This window comes from Panthera uncia, unplaced genomic scaffold, assembly GCF_023721935.1.
Source record: "Panthera uncia isolate 11264 unplaced genomic scaffold, Puncia_PCG_1.0 HiC_scaffold_2121, whole genome shotgun sequence".
Taxonomy (NCBI): Eukaryota; Metazoa; Chordata; class Mammalia; order Carnivora; family Felidae; genus Panthera; species Panthera uncia.
In genome coordinates this window covers 333-14,299 of record NW_026058824.1, presented here as the reverse complement: position 1 = coordinate 14,299, position 13,967 = coordinate 333, and the positions used below count along the sequence as shown (strand labels likewise).

The following is a 13,967-nucleotide window of genomic DNA, read 5'->3' as shown; positions in this document are numbered from 1 at the left end:
CCCAGCCGTCCTCAGACCTTCTGCAGGTCTAGGCCGTCCATGGTCAGGGGGACGGTGGCGGCCTGGATGCCACACACGAGGGCCAGGCCCAGGACGAGCGGGATGCACTTCATGGCTGCGGCTGTGGTGGCGCTGAGCTCCCGGGACTGAGGAAGGCCAGGCCGCGGGCTCGGGCCCTTATACGGGGGCCGGGGGCCTGCGAGCCATGTGGTTCCCCGAATCCCCCGTGGCTCATCCGCAGGCCCTCAGGGGGCTTCCTCCACCCGCACAATGGGAGGCCTTCTTCCTGCGGAGCGAGTGGGAACGGGACGGTCCCTGTGTCCCTGGACGGTTCCTGGTAGGCCCCCGAGGGGGCAGGGTCCAGGGTGTGGGTCCAGGCTGGTCGCCAGTATCGGGAACACTTCCTGGGTCACGATCTTTGACAACAACAGGTCAGAGTCAGCACTGGGGACAGCTGTGTCCTGGAGGGTGTGCCCCGGAGCCCAGCCAATGGCCGGAGGGCCCCACGCCAGCCCCAGGGTCCGGGACATCGTGCCTGCGGGTGGCTGTCTGTCCCACACGAGGAACAGACGTCACCCCTTCACCCCCTCTCCTCCTGCAGGCGCCCAGCACCTCCCGGTGCCCCCACGTGCCCGGCTGGTCAAGGCCTCCCAGGTCTTTCTCCTTCGGTTTCATTCTCTCTCCTGGGGCATCAGCGACTCCACGACCCACGGCCACGGCCTTGGGAGGATGGGTTCTCCTCCCGGTCACCCCACCGCCTGCAGGAAGGGGAAGATGCTGCGAGTTCAGGCGGGGTCCAAGGACGGGCCTGGCCAGCAGTGGGCGGTCTGCCGAGTCACAGGAGTGGTCGGGGACCGCGATGATCGGCAGGGTCACCCAGCCCACGGGCTAGGTCCCTCTCAGGCTGGGGAGCGCGTGGGGGCAGCACGAGGGGTGTCCATGGGTACGTGCCATCAGGAAGCCCACGGGTCTGCCAGGCCGCACCTCTGAAATCGCCCGAAGCACTTCCTGTGGCCCCTCGTGCCCGGGAGCTCCAGGTGTGTGGGCGTGGAGGGGAGTCGAGCGGTTACAGAAGAACGTGTCCCGCCGATCAGGTTGCAAACCAGCACCCACAGGGGGACGCGCGAGCCCCGTGCGCTGAGCCAAGGGGGTGAAAGGCCACCACCTGACGTTCAGACGGTCAACCTGCCCGTCCCCGGGAGGCGGGCATGGGATGGAGGAGGAGCGCGGAGGGGGACAGCCACCTGCCCTGTGCCCTCTCCCGATGGGGCGTCTGGAGAGCACCTCCCCCACAGGTGGGGGCCATCCGGGTGACCCACAGGCAGCAGCAGCAGCTCGGGTGGAGGCCCAGGGCTCTGCTCTCTTTCCTGGAAAGGCCACATGTCACTGCATGTCACTGTGCCAGGAAAGAGCCCACCCTGCAGAGAGATTGCAGGTTCCGGGCCACGGGGCTCTGGTTCTAAGGGCGGGAGAGGCGGTGGCTCAGGCCATCAGGCCGGTGTGGCCCTCTTGTGGCAGCTGGTGCGGACCTGCCTCTCAGTGTCCACGGTCCTCCCTGGCAGGTGGCCGGCTTCAGTGTGGCTGCCGCTCCCGGGGGAGGCTCTGACCCCGGACGTGGGGGTGTCTGTTGAAACTCTGAGGAGTGGCCTTGAAGCCAGGCGGGGTGGGGTGGACATTCTTGCTGCCTGTCGGTGGAGGATCTGGAATGGTCCGGATGAGGTGGGCGTCCAGCAGCACCTCTGTGGGGCGTGCGCCAGGCACCGTGACCCTTCCGGGCCCTCCCCACGCCCTCCCCGCAGTCCCCGTGACAGCCTCCGGCGTTCAGCGTTTTCCTCTTTTCCGGGGAGCAGCAGGGAATGCACTGGGTTGGATGGTGTCCCCCAAAACGCACGTCCAAATGTGACTTTATTTGGAAACAGGGACTCTACAGATGTGATTTCTATGGATGAGGCACACGTGGGAGTAGGGGCTACTGTCTCCTGTCCTTTTAAGAGAAAACAGGGGCAGAGAGGGGACCCAGGGAGAAGGCCTGTGGCCACAAAGCCAGAACTTGGGAGGGGTGTGTCTACAAGACAAGGGATGCTGGGACACCCAGCAGCTCCAGAAGCTGGAAGAGGCCAGGAGCCTCCCCTGCAGCCTTCGGAGGGAGCACAGCCCTGCCCACCCCTTGACTGGACTTCGGGCCTGGGAGCTGGGAGAGCGGTCCTCTGTGGTTAGCGGTCCCCACCAGCGGGGGGTCCTTTGCGACGGTGGCCCCGGCCACTAGCTCCAGCAGCTTCGACCGGTGTCCACGGTGACCCAGCTGCGAGATTCGAGGCCGTACTTGGCTTCCAGAACAGGGTCGTGGGGGTGTCAGCCTGCAGAAAGCAGATGTCCCGTTTTCTGGTGAGTTTGGGAAGCGCTGGCCCCGCCCTCCGCGGGTGACATCCTCTCGCGTTCTCGGAGATTCTGCCGCGTCCCTGCCAATATGGTGCTGCAAAGCGTGCTGTTCAGGACGCACCTGGTCATAATTTCCAGAATACTCCTCAGAACGCTATTTAAAAAAACACAAAGAGGGGCGCCTGGGTGGCTCAGTCGGTTGAGCGTCCGACTTCGGCTCGGGTCACGATCTCGCGGTCCGTGGGTTCGAGCCCCACATCAGGCTCTGTGCTGACCGCTTGCTCATAGCCTGGAGCCCGCTTCGGATTCTGTGTCTCCCTCTCTCTCTGCCCCTCCCCCGCTCATGCTCTGTCTGTCTCTCAAAAATAAATAAACCTAAAACACACACACACACACACACAAAAGGAAAAAAAAGTGATCGCTGGCCTCAGGCGGTTGGCGTTGTCCAGTCTGAGGGGAGACCCAGGCCCCGGCATCCAACTTTCCCAGATCGCTGCCCCAGTGAGTGGGACGTGGGAGGGGACTGGCCCCAGGCCCTTGCCCTCCTGTCGGGACCCTGAGGTCTTTAGAAGTGGCCGGAGGGCAGGCCTGTGACGGCAGAAGCAGGACATTACTTTTCTTAGGATGAACTCTTGGGGCCAGGGAGGGGCAGTGGGCTTTCATGCAGCCGAGGACGCGAGTTGATGCCCCGCCCTGTTTCCCCAGGACCTGTCCCTCCAGCTGGGCGTCAGTGGGACCAGCGGGCAGCGTGGCACCACGAGGGTGAGTCTGAGTTTTGCCGGGCATGGTCTTAGAGCAGAGAGCAGAGCGCCAGACCTGCTTTGGGCGGGGGGAGGGCGGCTGCCGCCTGGGAGCAGGTGCCGGCACAGGCACGCCCAGGACCCACAGCACAGACAGAGCCACTGGTGGACGAGCGATCGAATGCCTCTGAGGCCCCGGCGTGGGGACAGGACAGCACAGCGGAACCTCCGGGAGAAGAAATGGGTGAAGGTGTTCTGAGTGCCCTGCGCAGAGGCCGGGGGTCAGGCCCCTCCCAGACTCAACAACGTGGACCCCCAAGGTCCTTGCTGAGCTCAGTCAAGGACGAGGAGAGACACCGCACAGAACAGCCGGGTGAAAGGGCCACAGGTGTGGAGGAGGCAGAGACCGAGGCCGGGAGGCTGGGAGGCCGGGGAGCGCCCACCAGGAAACGCGCCCGAAGAGAGTGGGGACCCTCCACAGTTATCAAGCCCATCGTAGCAGTGATCTAAGTGCCGCGACATCACCAGCTCCGACCGCCTCACCGCCCTGCTCTCCTCTGACGTGTTCGAGTACAGGGTCCAAACCCAGAACGGGAGGCAGGGTACTCCCAGCCCGTCCCACGGACCCGTTCAACCTCTGTGTCACAGCAAGACAGGGAGCGGCAGCCTCCCCCCGGAAGTAAGTGCAAAACGCCCTCGGCTAAAGGGCAGAATGTCGCACCCAGCAGCGGACAGAGCATCGGAACGAAATCGGTTTTTACCTCCGGCAACCGTGAGGACCTTCTGACACTGCAAACTGCACACCGGTGCCATTTGTAACCTCAACAGGCTAAAGAAGAAAGACGATTTGGTCAGCTTAGCTTATGCAGAAATCACACTGCTTACAGTTTACCGGCAACTCTGGCTCAAAAACACAGCCCGGCACAGGCCGAGACAGGGCAGGGCAGGACAGCACAGGACAGGACAGGACAGCCCAGGACAATGAAGTAAAACCTTTCAGCAAAACAGGAATGGAAGGGACATCCCTTGACCTAATAACGCACACGAACGCCCAGTCCCCAGCACGAATCTCTCCCTCCTACAAATGCTGCCGTCGTTCTCTTTGTGCTTCTTTACATGTAATTTGTCTGTTTGTCTCCATCACAGATTTTATTTATTTATTTATTATTTATGAGACAGAGACAGCGCGTGCACGCACACGCAAGCAGGGGAGGGGCGGGGGGGATGGGGACGGAGAACCCCAAGAAGGCTCCGCACCGTGCAGCTCTTGAGCCATGAGATCACGACCTGAGCAGAAACCAAGAGTGGGACGCTGAACCGACCGAGCCCCCCAGGCGCCCCCGGTCCCAGGGTCAGGCCACGTGAGTGCGCTCTGTCCTGGTGGCCCTTTCTTAGTGTTTCTCTGAGTTCTGTGAGCTGCTCTGGAGACTTCCTGCCCCCCCCCCCAACCCGCGTTCGGTAGCCGGGCCTTCAGAGCCCGCGGGGCCCACGGGGAGTTCGCCCGGTGTCTGCAGGGGGGGCGTCCCGGGGTCTGGACGTCGGGGGTGAGAGCCGTCCAGCTCTGCGGCCGTTGGGGCCGCGCTCTGTGTAAGCGGGTTTGTACCCACCCGTGGCTGACCGCGTGGCTCCAATTCCCGCACTTACCGCCCCCGGCCTCCCGCATCCCTCGGCCACTCGGGGCAGGTGCAAGCCCCCGGCTCGGAGCTTGGGGTGTCTGTCTGTCCGTCCCCCTTTCAGGCCTGTCAGCCTTCGCTGGGGGCGTTTTGCAGCCGCGCTGTGTGGCACGTCCGTCGGGACTGCCGTGTGTCCGGTGAGCGGGTGGCCTTGTGCTCAGGGACCTGTCATCAGAGCAGTTTCCTTTGCCCGAGGAGGTGTGGTTGGTGCTGCGGTAGCGGGAATGTCCGCCGTCCCGCGAATGTCCGTGGGGCGCCCTCTCGTCGTCTTCTCCCTCAGGCTGTGATGCTCCTGGTGTCCCCTGTGCCGGGTGACCTCCGGCTGCTCCCCGGTCACTCTGCCTCTTCTGTCGGAGACTCCGGGTCCTGTTGAAAGTGTCCCAGCAGCAGCAGCGGTGGCAGCTTCCGGTTTGGGGGCAGCTCGCAGTCCCGCCGGTCTGACGTTCACAGCGTGCCTTTGCCGGCGTGGCTGGCGTGGGGCTCCCGTGGCCCTGCCGGCGCTGCCTGAGGGGCAGGAGCGATTCTCCAGCTCAAGGCCACGGCCCGGCTCCCCAGGGGAGGGTCGTCTCAGGCCCGGTGTCCCGAGGAAGGGGAGTCCATCCCGGCGGCTCGCGGTTGGAGGGCCCCCCGTTGGCCCTTCTGGCCACAGGCACTGGGCTAGCCTGGTGTCGTGGGGGGACCCCGGTTTGATCCAGGTGGGCAGTGGGCCACCCTGGGCTGCCTTCTGTCCTGGGGGGGGACCCAGAACTAGCTGCCACTGGGCTGTCCTCGGATCCCCGGGTCCCAGACCAGACCGCCCTGCTCACCCGCCTTCCAGGGCTCTCTTTTTGGAGTTTATGTTACTTTCAGGGCTCGTGATCGTGGTGCTTACTTTGCTGGCTTCCAGGTAACCATGGCGGTGGCCGGAGGGGCCCGGCGGGAGGGGCAGCCGGCCCTGAGGTTGGGGCCTGAGGCCCGAGGGGTGTCAGAGTTGTGGTCACGGCAGCGGGGCCACACCACCTCGTGGGGTGTGCAGCCGAGCTCAGGGTGCAGGAGCTGTCCTCCCCCGTGTCCTACCTCCCACTCCCTGCATTTGTTCCTTGAGCCGTCTCCACTTACGGACGAGACCAGACTCGGAATGGACGGCAGGGGCCGGGCGGGCTGGCCTGCGCTGCCCTCTTGACTCCAGCACCCACGCCTCGCCAGCACGTGGCCCTGGTGACCGCGGACGCGTGTGGCACACGGGTTCCGTGCCCGGCGCCCCCAGAAGCGAGCTCACTTCCTTTCCACCCGCCCCGGGTGGGCCGGATCCCATCAGTGGTGTCTCCGGGCCCGAACCCGGTGTTGCCCTCAGATGGGGCTTTGTGTCGAGTTCGGGGCTGGGCTGGAGCCACACGGCCTGGGTCAACGTCCAGGTCCCCCTCTGACCGGGCTGTGTGGACCTGGAGGCTAGTTGCTGCTGGGACACCCTCCCTCGGTGTGGACGGGAGTGGCTGCCTTCCAGGGCCTTGGTGACGGTGGAAGGAAGGCCTACATTCAGCCCCCAGGCAGGGGCTCAGGGTGACCACAGGCCGGCCCATTTCCTGTTCCTGTTTCTGTCCGGGGCGGGGGAGGGGGGGCGGGTCCCCTCTGCAGTGGCTCCCTGGGGGACCCCAGAGCCCTAACAGGGGGGCGGGGGGGGGCTCTGCTCTTTGATGCTGGTGTCTGTGGGCCTGTCGTCCACACCGCAGGCCTCGTGCCCTCTCGGCCCTGGAGCTCCCACTGCCCCCCATCCCCGACCTTCAGGCTGGCGGGAGGGCAAGAGGCCCCAAGGAGACCCCTGAGACGTTTCTGTGTCAGGAAAGTAACGGAGCAGTTAGAACCCCAGCTGCACTGCCCCCTCAGCTTCCACGGTTGTGTGACCAGAGACACCACACGTGGCAATGGGACATCGCATCTAACACCCCGCGGGGACCCCCCCCCCCATCCCCACACGCACAAGGCCAGGAAAGACCCAGGCAGACTGTTCCCTGCTTTATTTCTTTATTGCTAGAGGGGGAGGGGCTCAGAGCAGGAGTCCCCAGGCTGGGCCCCCCGCCGAGCCTGGGGGCTGGACGAACAGGTCCGGCAGGTCCGGTCCCTCCTGAGTCCCCCCGATGGGGCTGGAAGGGGTGTCATCCTCTCTGGGCCCTGAAACGGACCAGGGCTCCCCTGTGATTCCCGGGGAGCCTGTCGGACCCTCGCCGGCCCCTCCCAGCCTGGGGGTGAGGGACGGCCTCTCCACCTCAGGATGAGTGCTGGTCACCCCACGCCCTTGCCCAGAAGAGCCCATGGGGATGTCCGCGTGGGGGCTCGACCGGGACACAGGAACGACATCCCACAAAGGCCATTCGAGAGAGTGGACACACAGCCAGCCCGGCCCTCGCGGTCAGCAGGAGAGACGCCGGGTTCCAGCCATTCCCGCAGAGGGGCCGGGGCCCGACGGAGGGGAGCTGGGGGTCCCCCGGGACGCCCCCCACCCGTGCACGTGCCCAGGACGTGGGGGCAGGGCTGCTACGTTACCCCAGGAGGCGGGCCTGGCAGGAGCTCACCTACCTAGACGCGGCACTGCTCTGCGGGAGGAGAGAGAGCCGGGGGGGAGAGGTCACAGGTCGCCGGGGCAGCCCTGGGCCCAGAGGGGTGGGAGGGGGACCCCGCCCCAGGGGCTCTGCACCCCCTCCCCCGGGGGCCCGGGGAATGGGGGCCACCGTGGGAGACGGACGCGCCCCGGGCTCATGGCTGCCCGACGGGTGAGCCGCACGCAGGGTGAGAGCAGGGACGCGGGGTGTGGAGGCGGTCACCTGCCACCCGGGTCGGGTCAAAGAAGAGGCGGACGTGCACGGGCAGAGTCTGGAGGGCTCTGCCGAACTTCTCCATGACCTCGTCGTCGGCCTTCAGGGTCCTGGCTGTGGGGGGCGGTGGGTCAGTCCCTGGGCCGCGGGGCTTTGACGGCCTCGGGGAGCCCCGTCCAGGGAGCCAGAGCAGAAAGCACACACTGGCGTCCTGAGGTCAGCCCCCGGGGTGGCCTCCGGGGGCTCAGCCCCCCTGCCCTCCGGGGTCCCCGCCCCGCCCTCCCAGGACGGCGCGGGGGCCCTGCAGGGACACGAGGCCAGGGTCCCCGTCCCCGGGCGGCTGGGGCTCGCCCGCAGGGCTGACGTGCTGGCCGAGATCGCGTCTCTAACCGCGCACAAAGTGCTTCATTCAGGCAAAGCGGCCACGTCTCAGCCTCCTGCTACCGGATCTTACCGGCTTGCGTTCCGCTCAGAACTTGACAGGTTTAATGGTGCTTTTGTGGAACATCACCCCCAACCAAAGCTTCTACTCAGCAGTCATCCTCTGGCCGAGGCAGGAACACTAAGCCCAGCCCCTCGGCCTGGATCCTGGATCCCCGATTCCCGAGGCAATGTCAGGGGACTTGGCCCCCACCGGGGGTCCTCAGCGCCCCCCCCCACGCAGAAGGACCCAGGCCTGCTCAGTGACGTACTCAGGCACTGGCACACGAGGTTCTGCCCGGGGGCGTCGGTGTTCTCCAGGCAGAGGAACAGGTAGTTCTCGTAGTCGGTGTCCAGCACGATGAGCTCGTTCTCATCCAGATCTGGGGAGAGAGAGTCCCGGGTCTTCCCTCCAGCAGGAGGGAGAGCATGGGTCTCCTCAGGGCGGCCTCATGGCAAGGCCGGGGTGGGGGGCTTCTCCTGCACCCCCACGGGGCACAGGGGGCTGCGAGGCCCTGGCTGTTAACTGTGGACCCCCCCGCCAGAAATGCTGTGCCTCCTGCTAGATGGGCTCACTCAGCACTCAACCCCGGACCCCCCACCCCCGTGTCCTGGGACCCAGAGAGGTTAAGAAGTGGGGTTCCACACTGATCTTGAATGAATGGGGCACCTCGGAGAAGAGGGGCAGAGCCGTGGGATGCATGGAAACGGGGGGGTGGGGATGATTATGGGCCGGAGGTGACGGTGGCCCTCGGGGGCCGTGGGGACTGCCAGCTGCACAGCTCGGTGCCACACCCCCACCCACGCAGCTCTGTGCTGGAGCCCCTGGGGCCGGTCGGCAGCTGTGGCACGAAGCCAGGCTGGAGGGCTGGCCTAGGGGGGGCAAAGTGGGACGCAGCCCAGGCTGCCCAGTGGGGACGGCCGTGGAGGAAGGGGCCCCTCCCACGGGGCCTTCTCATTCTGGACCTGGTGAGGAACGGGGGAGCGAGCACAGGAGGGAATGACCCAACGGGGGTCTAGGAGTGCAGGAACCAGGGGGCAGGCCGGGCGTCATGGGGCGCCCTGACCCGTGGGAGGCGGGAGATGTCCTGGCGCAGGCGGCCTGGGAGGCGGTGCAGAGGACAGCCGGGTGCGGGTGCCTCCCAGGCCCGGCCCACAGACAGCGAGCTGGGTCTCATGGCCGTGGGGGTCAGAGAGGCCCAGCAGGGACCTGCCCACGGCCCTGAAGGCGGGAAGGGTAGTGAGAGCTGGCACTGAGGACCGTGTCGCTCTTGTCAGCACCCTGGGGCCGGAGCACGGGACCCGCCGTGCTGCCCGGGAGCCGCCAGCGGGGGTGTCCAGGGTGGGCCGGGGGCCCGGCACTTACAGCTGATCTTGAACTCAGCAGGGAGCTCGGTTTTTTCTGCCCAGACCTTCTTCTGCACACACCTGCCGTGCTCCCTGAAAGAAGGCCGTGTCTGCGGGCCGCCTGCACAGACCTTACCGTGACAGAGCCCAGCTGTGGGTGGGGAGCAGAAGCCCGGCTCTGGGAGGCCTGGGCGGCACTCGGCAGGTGACCCGGTGGGACAGGGCCACCCCATGAGAGGGCGGAGGGAGCCAGAGGGAGCGGGGGTGGGAGTGCCCTCGCCCCAGCAGTCAGCAGACCATTGTGGGGTTTGTGTCCTCCTCTCTGTGCCCCCACACTGACCCAGCTCTCTCCCGTACCCCCACAACCTCTCCAGGGTGGACAGGGCTTGTGGCAGGAACCGCCCAGGCCCCCAGGGCCCCAGCCCCCCAGCTGACCGGCCGGCCTCCACATGGGCCTCTCTGCGCACTGCCCTGCGGCCGCCCTGTGTGGTCGGCCCGTCGGCCCGGAGCCCTGGGCGGGGGCTCCGAGGCCACCGGGGACCACCCACACGGAGCCAGCTCCCGTCAGGACCCTGCCCGCCCGCCCGCCCTGGGCCCAGGCCCTCGCCGGCCCCCAGCCCGGGGGCCTCGGTCACCCACCATTTGCGCAGAATGATCTCCAGGTTGTCCCCGGGCGTGGGTCTCAGCTCCTGGACGTACACTCTCAGAGGGGCCGTCTCCGAGTCCAGGAGGGAGATGTCGCTGGCCGCCATGGCCACGGAGTGCCACGTCCCAGCCACCTGGGGAGGGGGCCTGAGCTGCCATCGGGGGCGGGGAGGCGGCCCCGGCCCCACAACGGGCTCTCCCTCTTGCCCTGGCCGGGGGCCCGGTCTAAGTGGGGTGGCAGCCAGTGAGCTCTGGGCGACCCCCCCGCCACCGACCAGACGCCCCTCTGGGAGCCCCCACACTTGAAATAACATCTTGGGTTCCCAGGCGGCTTTAAAGGACAGGTCGTACGAGTTCAGTGGAACCATCTGGACCTTGGGCAACCGAGGGAAAGCAGCCCTGAGGACGGGGAGCAGGTTGGGGGGGTGTCCCAGCGTCCTGGCTTCCACCCACGCTCTTCAGGCGGCCGAGGCCCCGCCCCCCGCCCACCCTGCAGCTCACCGCCCCCCCCGCCCAGCCGTCCTCAGACCTTCTGCAGGTCTAGGCCGTCCATGGTCAGGGGGACGGTGGCGGCCTGGATGCCACACACGAGGGCCAGGCCCAGGACGAGCGGGATGCACTTCATGGCTGCGGCTGTGGTGGCGCTGAGCTCCCGGGACTGAGGAAGGCCAGGCCGCGGGCTCGGGCCCTTATACGGGGGCCGGGGGCCTGCGAGCCATGTGGTTCCCCGAATCCCCCGTGGCTCATCCGCAGGCCCTCAGGGGGCTTCCTCCACCCGCACAATGGGAGGCCTTCTTCCTGCGGAGCGAGTGGGAACGGGACGGTCCCTGTGTCCCTGGACGGTTCCTGGTAGGCCCCCGAGGGGGCAGGGTCCAGGGTGTGGGTCCAGGCTGGTCGCCAGTATCGGGAACACTTCCTGGGTCACGATCTTTGACAACAACAGGTCAGAGTCAGCACTGGGGACAGCTGTGTCCTGGAGGGTGTGCCCCGGAGCCCAGCCAATGGCCGGAGGGCCCCACGCCAGCCCCAGGGTCCGGGACATCGTGCCTGCGGGTGGCTGTCTGTCCCACACGAGGAACAGACGTCACCCCTTCACCCCCTCTCCTCCTGCAGGCGCCCAGCACCTCCCGGTGCCCCCACGTGCCCGGCTGGTCAAGGCCTCCCAGGTCTTTCTCCTTCGGTTTCATTCTCTCTCCTGGGGCATCAGCGACTCCACGACCCACGGCCACGGCCTTGGGAGGATGGGTTCTCCTCCCGGTCACCCCACCGCCTGCAGGAAGGGGAAGATGCTGCGAGTTCAGGCGGGGTCCAAGGACGGGCCTGGCCAGCAGTGGGCGGTCTGCCGAGTCACAGGAGTGGTCGGGGACCGCGATGATCGGCAGGGTCACCCAGCCCACGGGCTAGGTCCCTCTCAGGCTGGGGAGCGCGTGGGGGCAGCACGAGGGGTGTCCATGGGTACGTGCCATCAGGAAGCCCACGGGTCTGCCAGGCCGCACCTCTGAAATCGCCCGAAGCACTTCCTGTGGCCCCTCGTGCCCGGGAGCTCCAGGTGTGTGGGCGTGGAGGGGAGTCGAGCGGTTACAGAAGAACGTGTCCCGCCGATCAGGTTGCAAACCAGCACCCACAGGGGGACGCGCGAGCCCCGTGCGCTGAGCCAAGGGGGTGAAAGGCCACCACCTGACGTTCAGACGGTCAACCTGCCCGTCCCCGGGAGGCGGGCATGGGATGGAGGAGGAGCGCGGAGGGGGACAGCCACCTGCCCTGTGCCCTCTCCCGATGGGGCGTCTGGAGAGCACCTCCCCCACAGGTGGGGGCCATCCGGGTGACCCACAGGCAGCAGCAGCAGCTCGGGTGGAGGCCCAGGGCTCTGCTCTCTTTCCTGGAAAGGCCACATGTCACTGCATGTCACTGTGCCAGGAAAGAGCCCACCCTGCAGAGAGATTGCAGGTTCCGGGCCACGGGGCTCTGGTTCTAAGGGCGGGAGAGGCGGTGGCTCAGGCCATCAGGCCGGTGTGGCCCTCTTGTGGCAGCTGGTGCGGACCTGCCTCTCAGTGTCCACGGTCCTCCCTGGCAGGTGGCCGGCTTCAGTGTGGCTGCCGCTCCCGGGGGAGGCTCTGACCCCGGACGTGGGGGTGTCTGTTGAAACTCTGAGGAGTGGCCTTGAAGCCAGGCGGGGTGGGGTGGACATTCTTGCTGCCTGTCGGTGGAGGATCTGGAATGGTCCGGATGAGGTGGGCGTCCAGCAGCACCTCTGTGGGGCGTGCGCCAGGCACCGTGACCCTTCCGGGCCCTCCCCACGCCCTCCCCGCAGTCCCCGTGACAGCCTCCGGCGTTCAGCGTTTTCCTCTTTTCCGGGGAGCAGCAGGGAATGCACTGGGTTGGATGGTGTCCCCCAAAACGCACGTCCAAATGTGACTTTATTTGGAAACAGGGACTCTACAGATGTGATTTCTATGGATGAGGCACACGTGGGAGTAGGGGCTACTGTCTCCTGTCCTTTTAAGAGAAAACAGGGGCAGAGAGGGGACCCAGGGAGAAGGCCTGTGGCCACAAAGCCAGAACTTGGGAGGGGTGTGTCTACAAGACAAGGGATGCTGGGACACCCAGCAGCTCCAGAAGCTGGAAGAGGCCAGGAGCCTCCCCTGCAGCCTTCGGAGGGAGCACAGCCCTGCCCACCCCTTGACTGGACTTCGGGCCTGGGAGCTGGGAGAGCGGTCCTCTGTGGTTAGCGGTCCCCACCAGCGGGGGGTCCTTTGCGACGGTGGCCCCGGCCACTAGCTCCAGCAGCTTCGACCGGTGTCCACGGTGACCCAGCTGCGAGATTCGAGGCCGTACTTGGCTTCCAGAACAGGGTCGTGGGGGTGTCAGCCTGCAGAAAGCAGATGTCCCGTTTTCTGGTGAGTTTGGGAAGCGCTGGCCCCGCCCTCCGCGGGTGACATCCTCTCGCGTTCTCGGAGATTCTGCCGCGTCCCTGCCAATATGGTGCTGCAAAGCGTGCTGTTCAGGACGCACCTGGTCATAATTTCCAGAATACTCCTCAGAACGCTATTTAAAAAAACACAAAGAGGGGCGCCTGGGTGGCTCAGTCGGTTGAGCGTCCGACTTCGGCTCGGGTCACGATCTCGCGGTCCGTGGGTTCGAGCCCCACATCAGGCTCTGTGCTGACCGCTTGCTCATAGCCTGGAGCCCGCTTCGGATTCTGTGTCTCCCTCTCTCTCTGCCCCTCCCCCGCTCATGCTCTGTCTGTCTCTCAAAAATAAATAAACCTAAAACACACACACACACACACACAAAAGGAAAAAAAAGTGATCGCTGGCCTCAGGCGGTTGGCGTTGTCCAGTCTGAGGGGAGACCCAGGCCCCGGCATCCAACTTTCCCAGATCGCTGCCCCAGTGAGTGGGACGTGGGAGGGGACTGGCCCCAGGCCCTTGCCCTCCTGTCGGGACCCTGAGGTCTTTAGAAGTGGCCGGAGGGCAGGCCTGTGACGGCAGAAGCAGGACATTACTTTTCTTAGGATGAACTCTTGGGGCCAGGGAGGGGCAGTGGGCTTTCATGCAGCCGAGGACGCGAGTTGATGCCCCGCCCTGTTTCCCCAGGACCTGTCCCTCCAGCTGGGCGTCAGTGGGACCAGCGGGCAGCGTGGCACCACGAGGGTGAGTCTGAGTTTTGCCGGGCATGGTCTTAGAGCAGAGAGCAGAGCGCCAGACCTGCTTTGGGCGGGGGGAGGGCGGCTGCCGCCTGGGAGCAGGTGCCGGCACAGGCACGCCCAGGACCCACAGCACAGACAGAGCCACTGGTGGACGAGCGATCGAATGCCTCTGAGGCCCCGGCGTGGGGACAGGACAGCACAGCGGAACCTCCGGGAGAAGAAATGGGTGAAGGTGTTCTGAGTGCCCTGCGCAGAGGCCGGGGGTCAGGCCCCTCCCAGACTCAACAACGTGGACCCCCAAGGTCCTTGCTGAGCTCAGTCAAGG

At 66.1% G+C, this 13,967-nt stretch overlaps 2 protein-coding genes and 2 non-coding genes across 4 annotated transcripts; 2 read left to right on the top strand and 2 right to left on the bottom strand.

Moving 5' to 3' along the window:
- Positions 1-17: 17 nt before the first annotated feature.
- Positions 18-5,686, bottom strand: LOC125917638 (serine/arginine repetitive matrix protein 1-like; the record flags this gene model as incomplete). The annotated part of the gene is made up of 5 exons (XM_049623788.1): positions 5,664-5,686; positions 4,764-5,296; positions 1,608-1,739; positions 1,320-1,459; positions 18-146 (listed from the first exon to the last, which is right to left on the bottom strand). Coding segments are annotated over exons 1-5 (957 nt in total), but the record flags the coding sequence as incomplete, so codon positions are not given.
- Positions 2,560-2,644, top strand: TRNAR-UCG (transfer RNA arginine (anticodon UCG)). The gene has a single exon. It is a non-coding gene; the product is annotated as a tRNA-Arg (tRNA).
- A 1,659-nt stretch (positions 5,687-7,345) lies between the features above and the next one.
- Positions 7,346-10,618, bottom strand: LOC125917637 (beta-lactoglobulin-3). Its single transcript, XM_049623787.1, has 6 exons — positions 10,523-10,618; positions 9,988-10,127; positions 9,368-9,441; positions 8,274-8,384; positions 7,591-7,695; positions 7,346-7,362 (listed from the first exon to the last, which is right to left on the bottom strand). Exons 1-6 carry the CDS (start codon positions 10,616-10,618, stop codon positions 7,346-7,348), a joined length of 543 nt encoding a protein of 180 aa, XP_049479744.1.
- A 2,446-nt stretch (positions 10,619-13,064) lies between these two features.
- TRNAR-UCG (transfer RNA arginine (anticodon UCG)) lies at positions 13,065-13,149 on the top strand. The gene has a single exon. It is a non-coding gene; the product is annotated as a tRNA-Arg (tRNA).
- Positions 13,150-13,967: the final 818 nt, after the last annotated feature.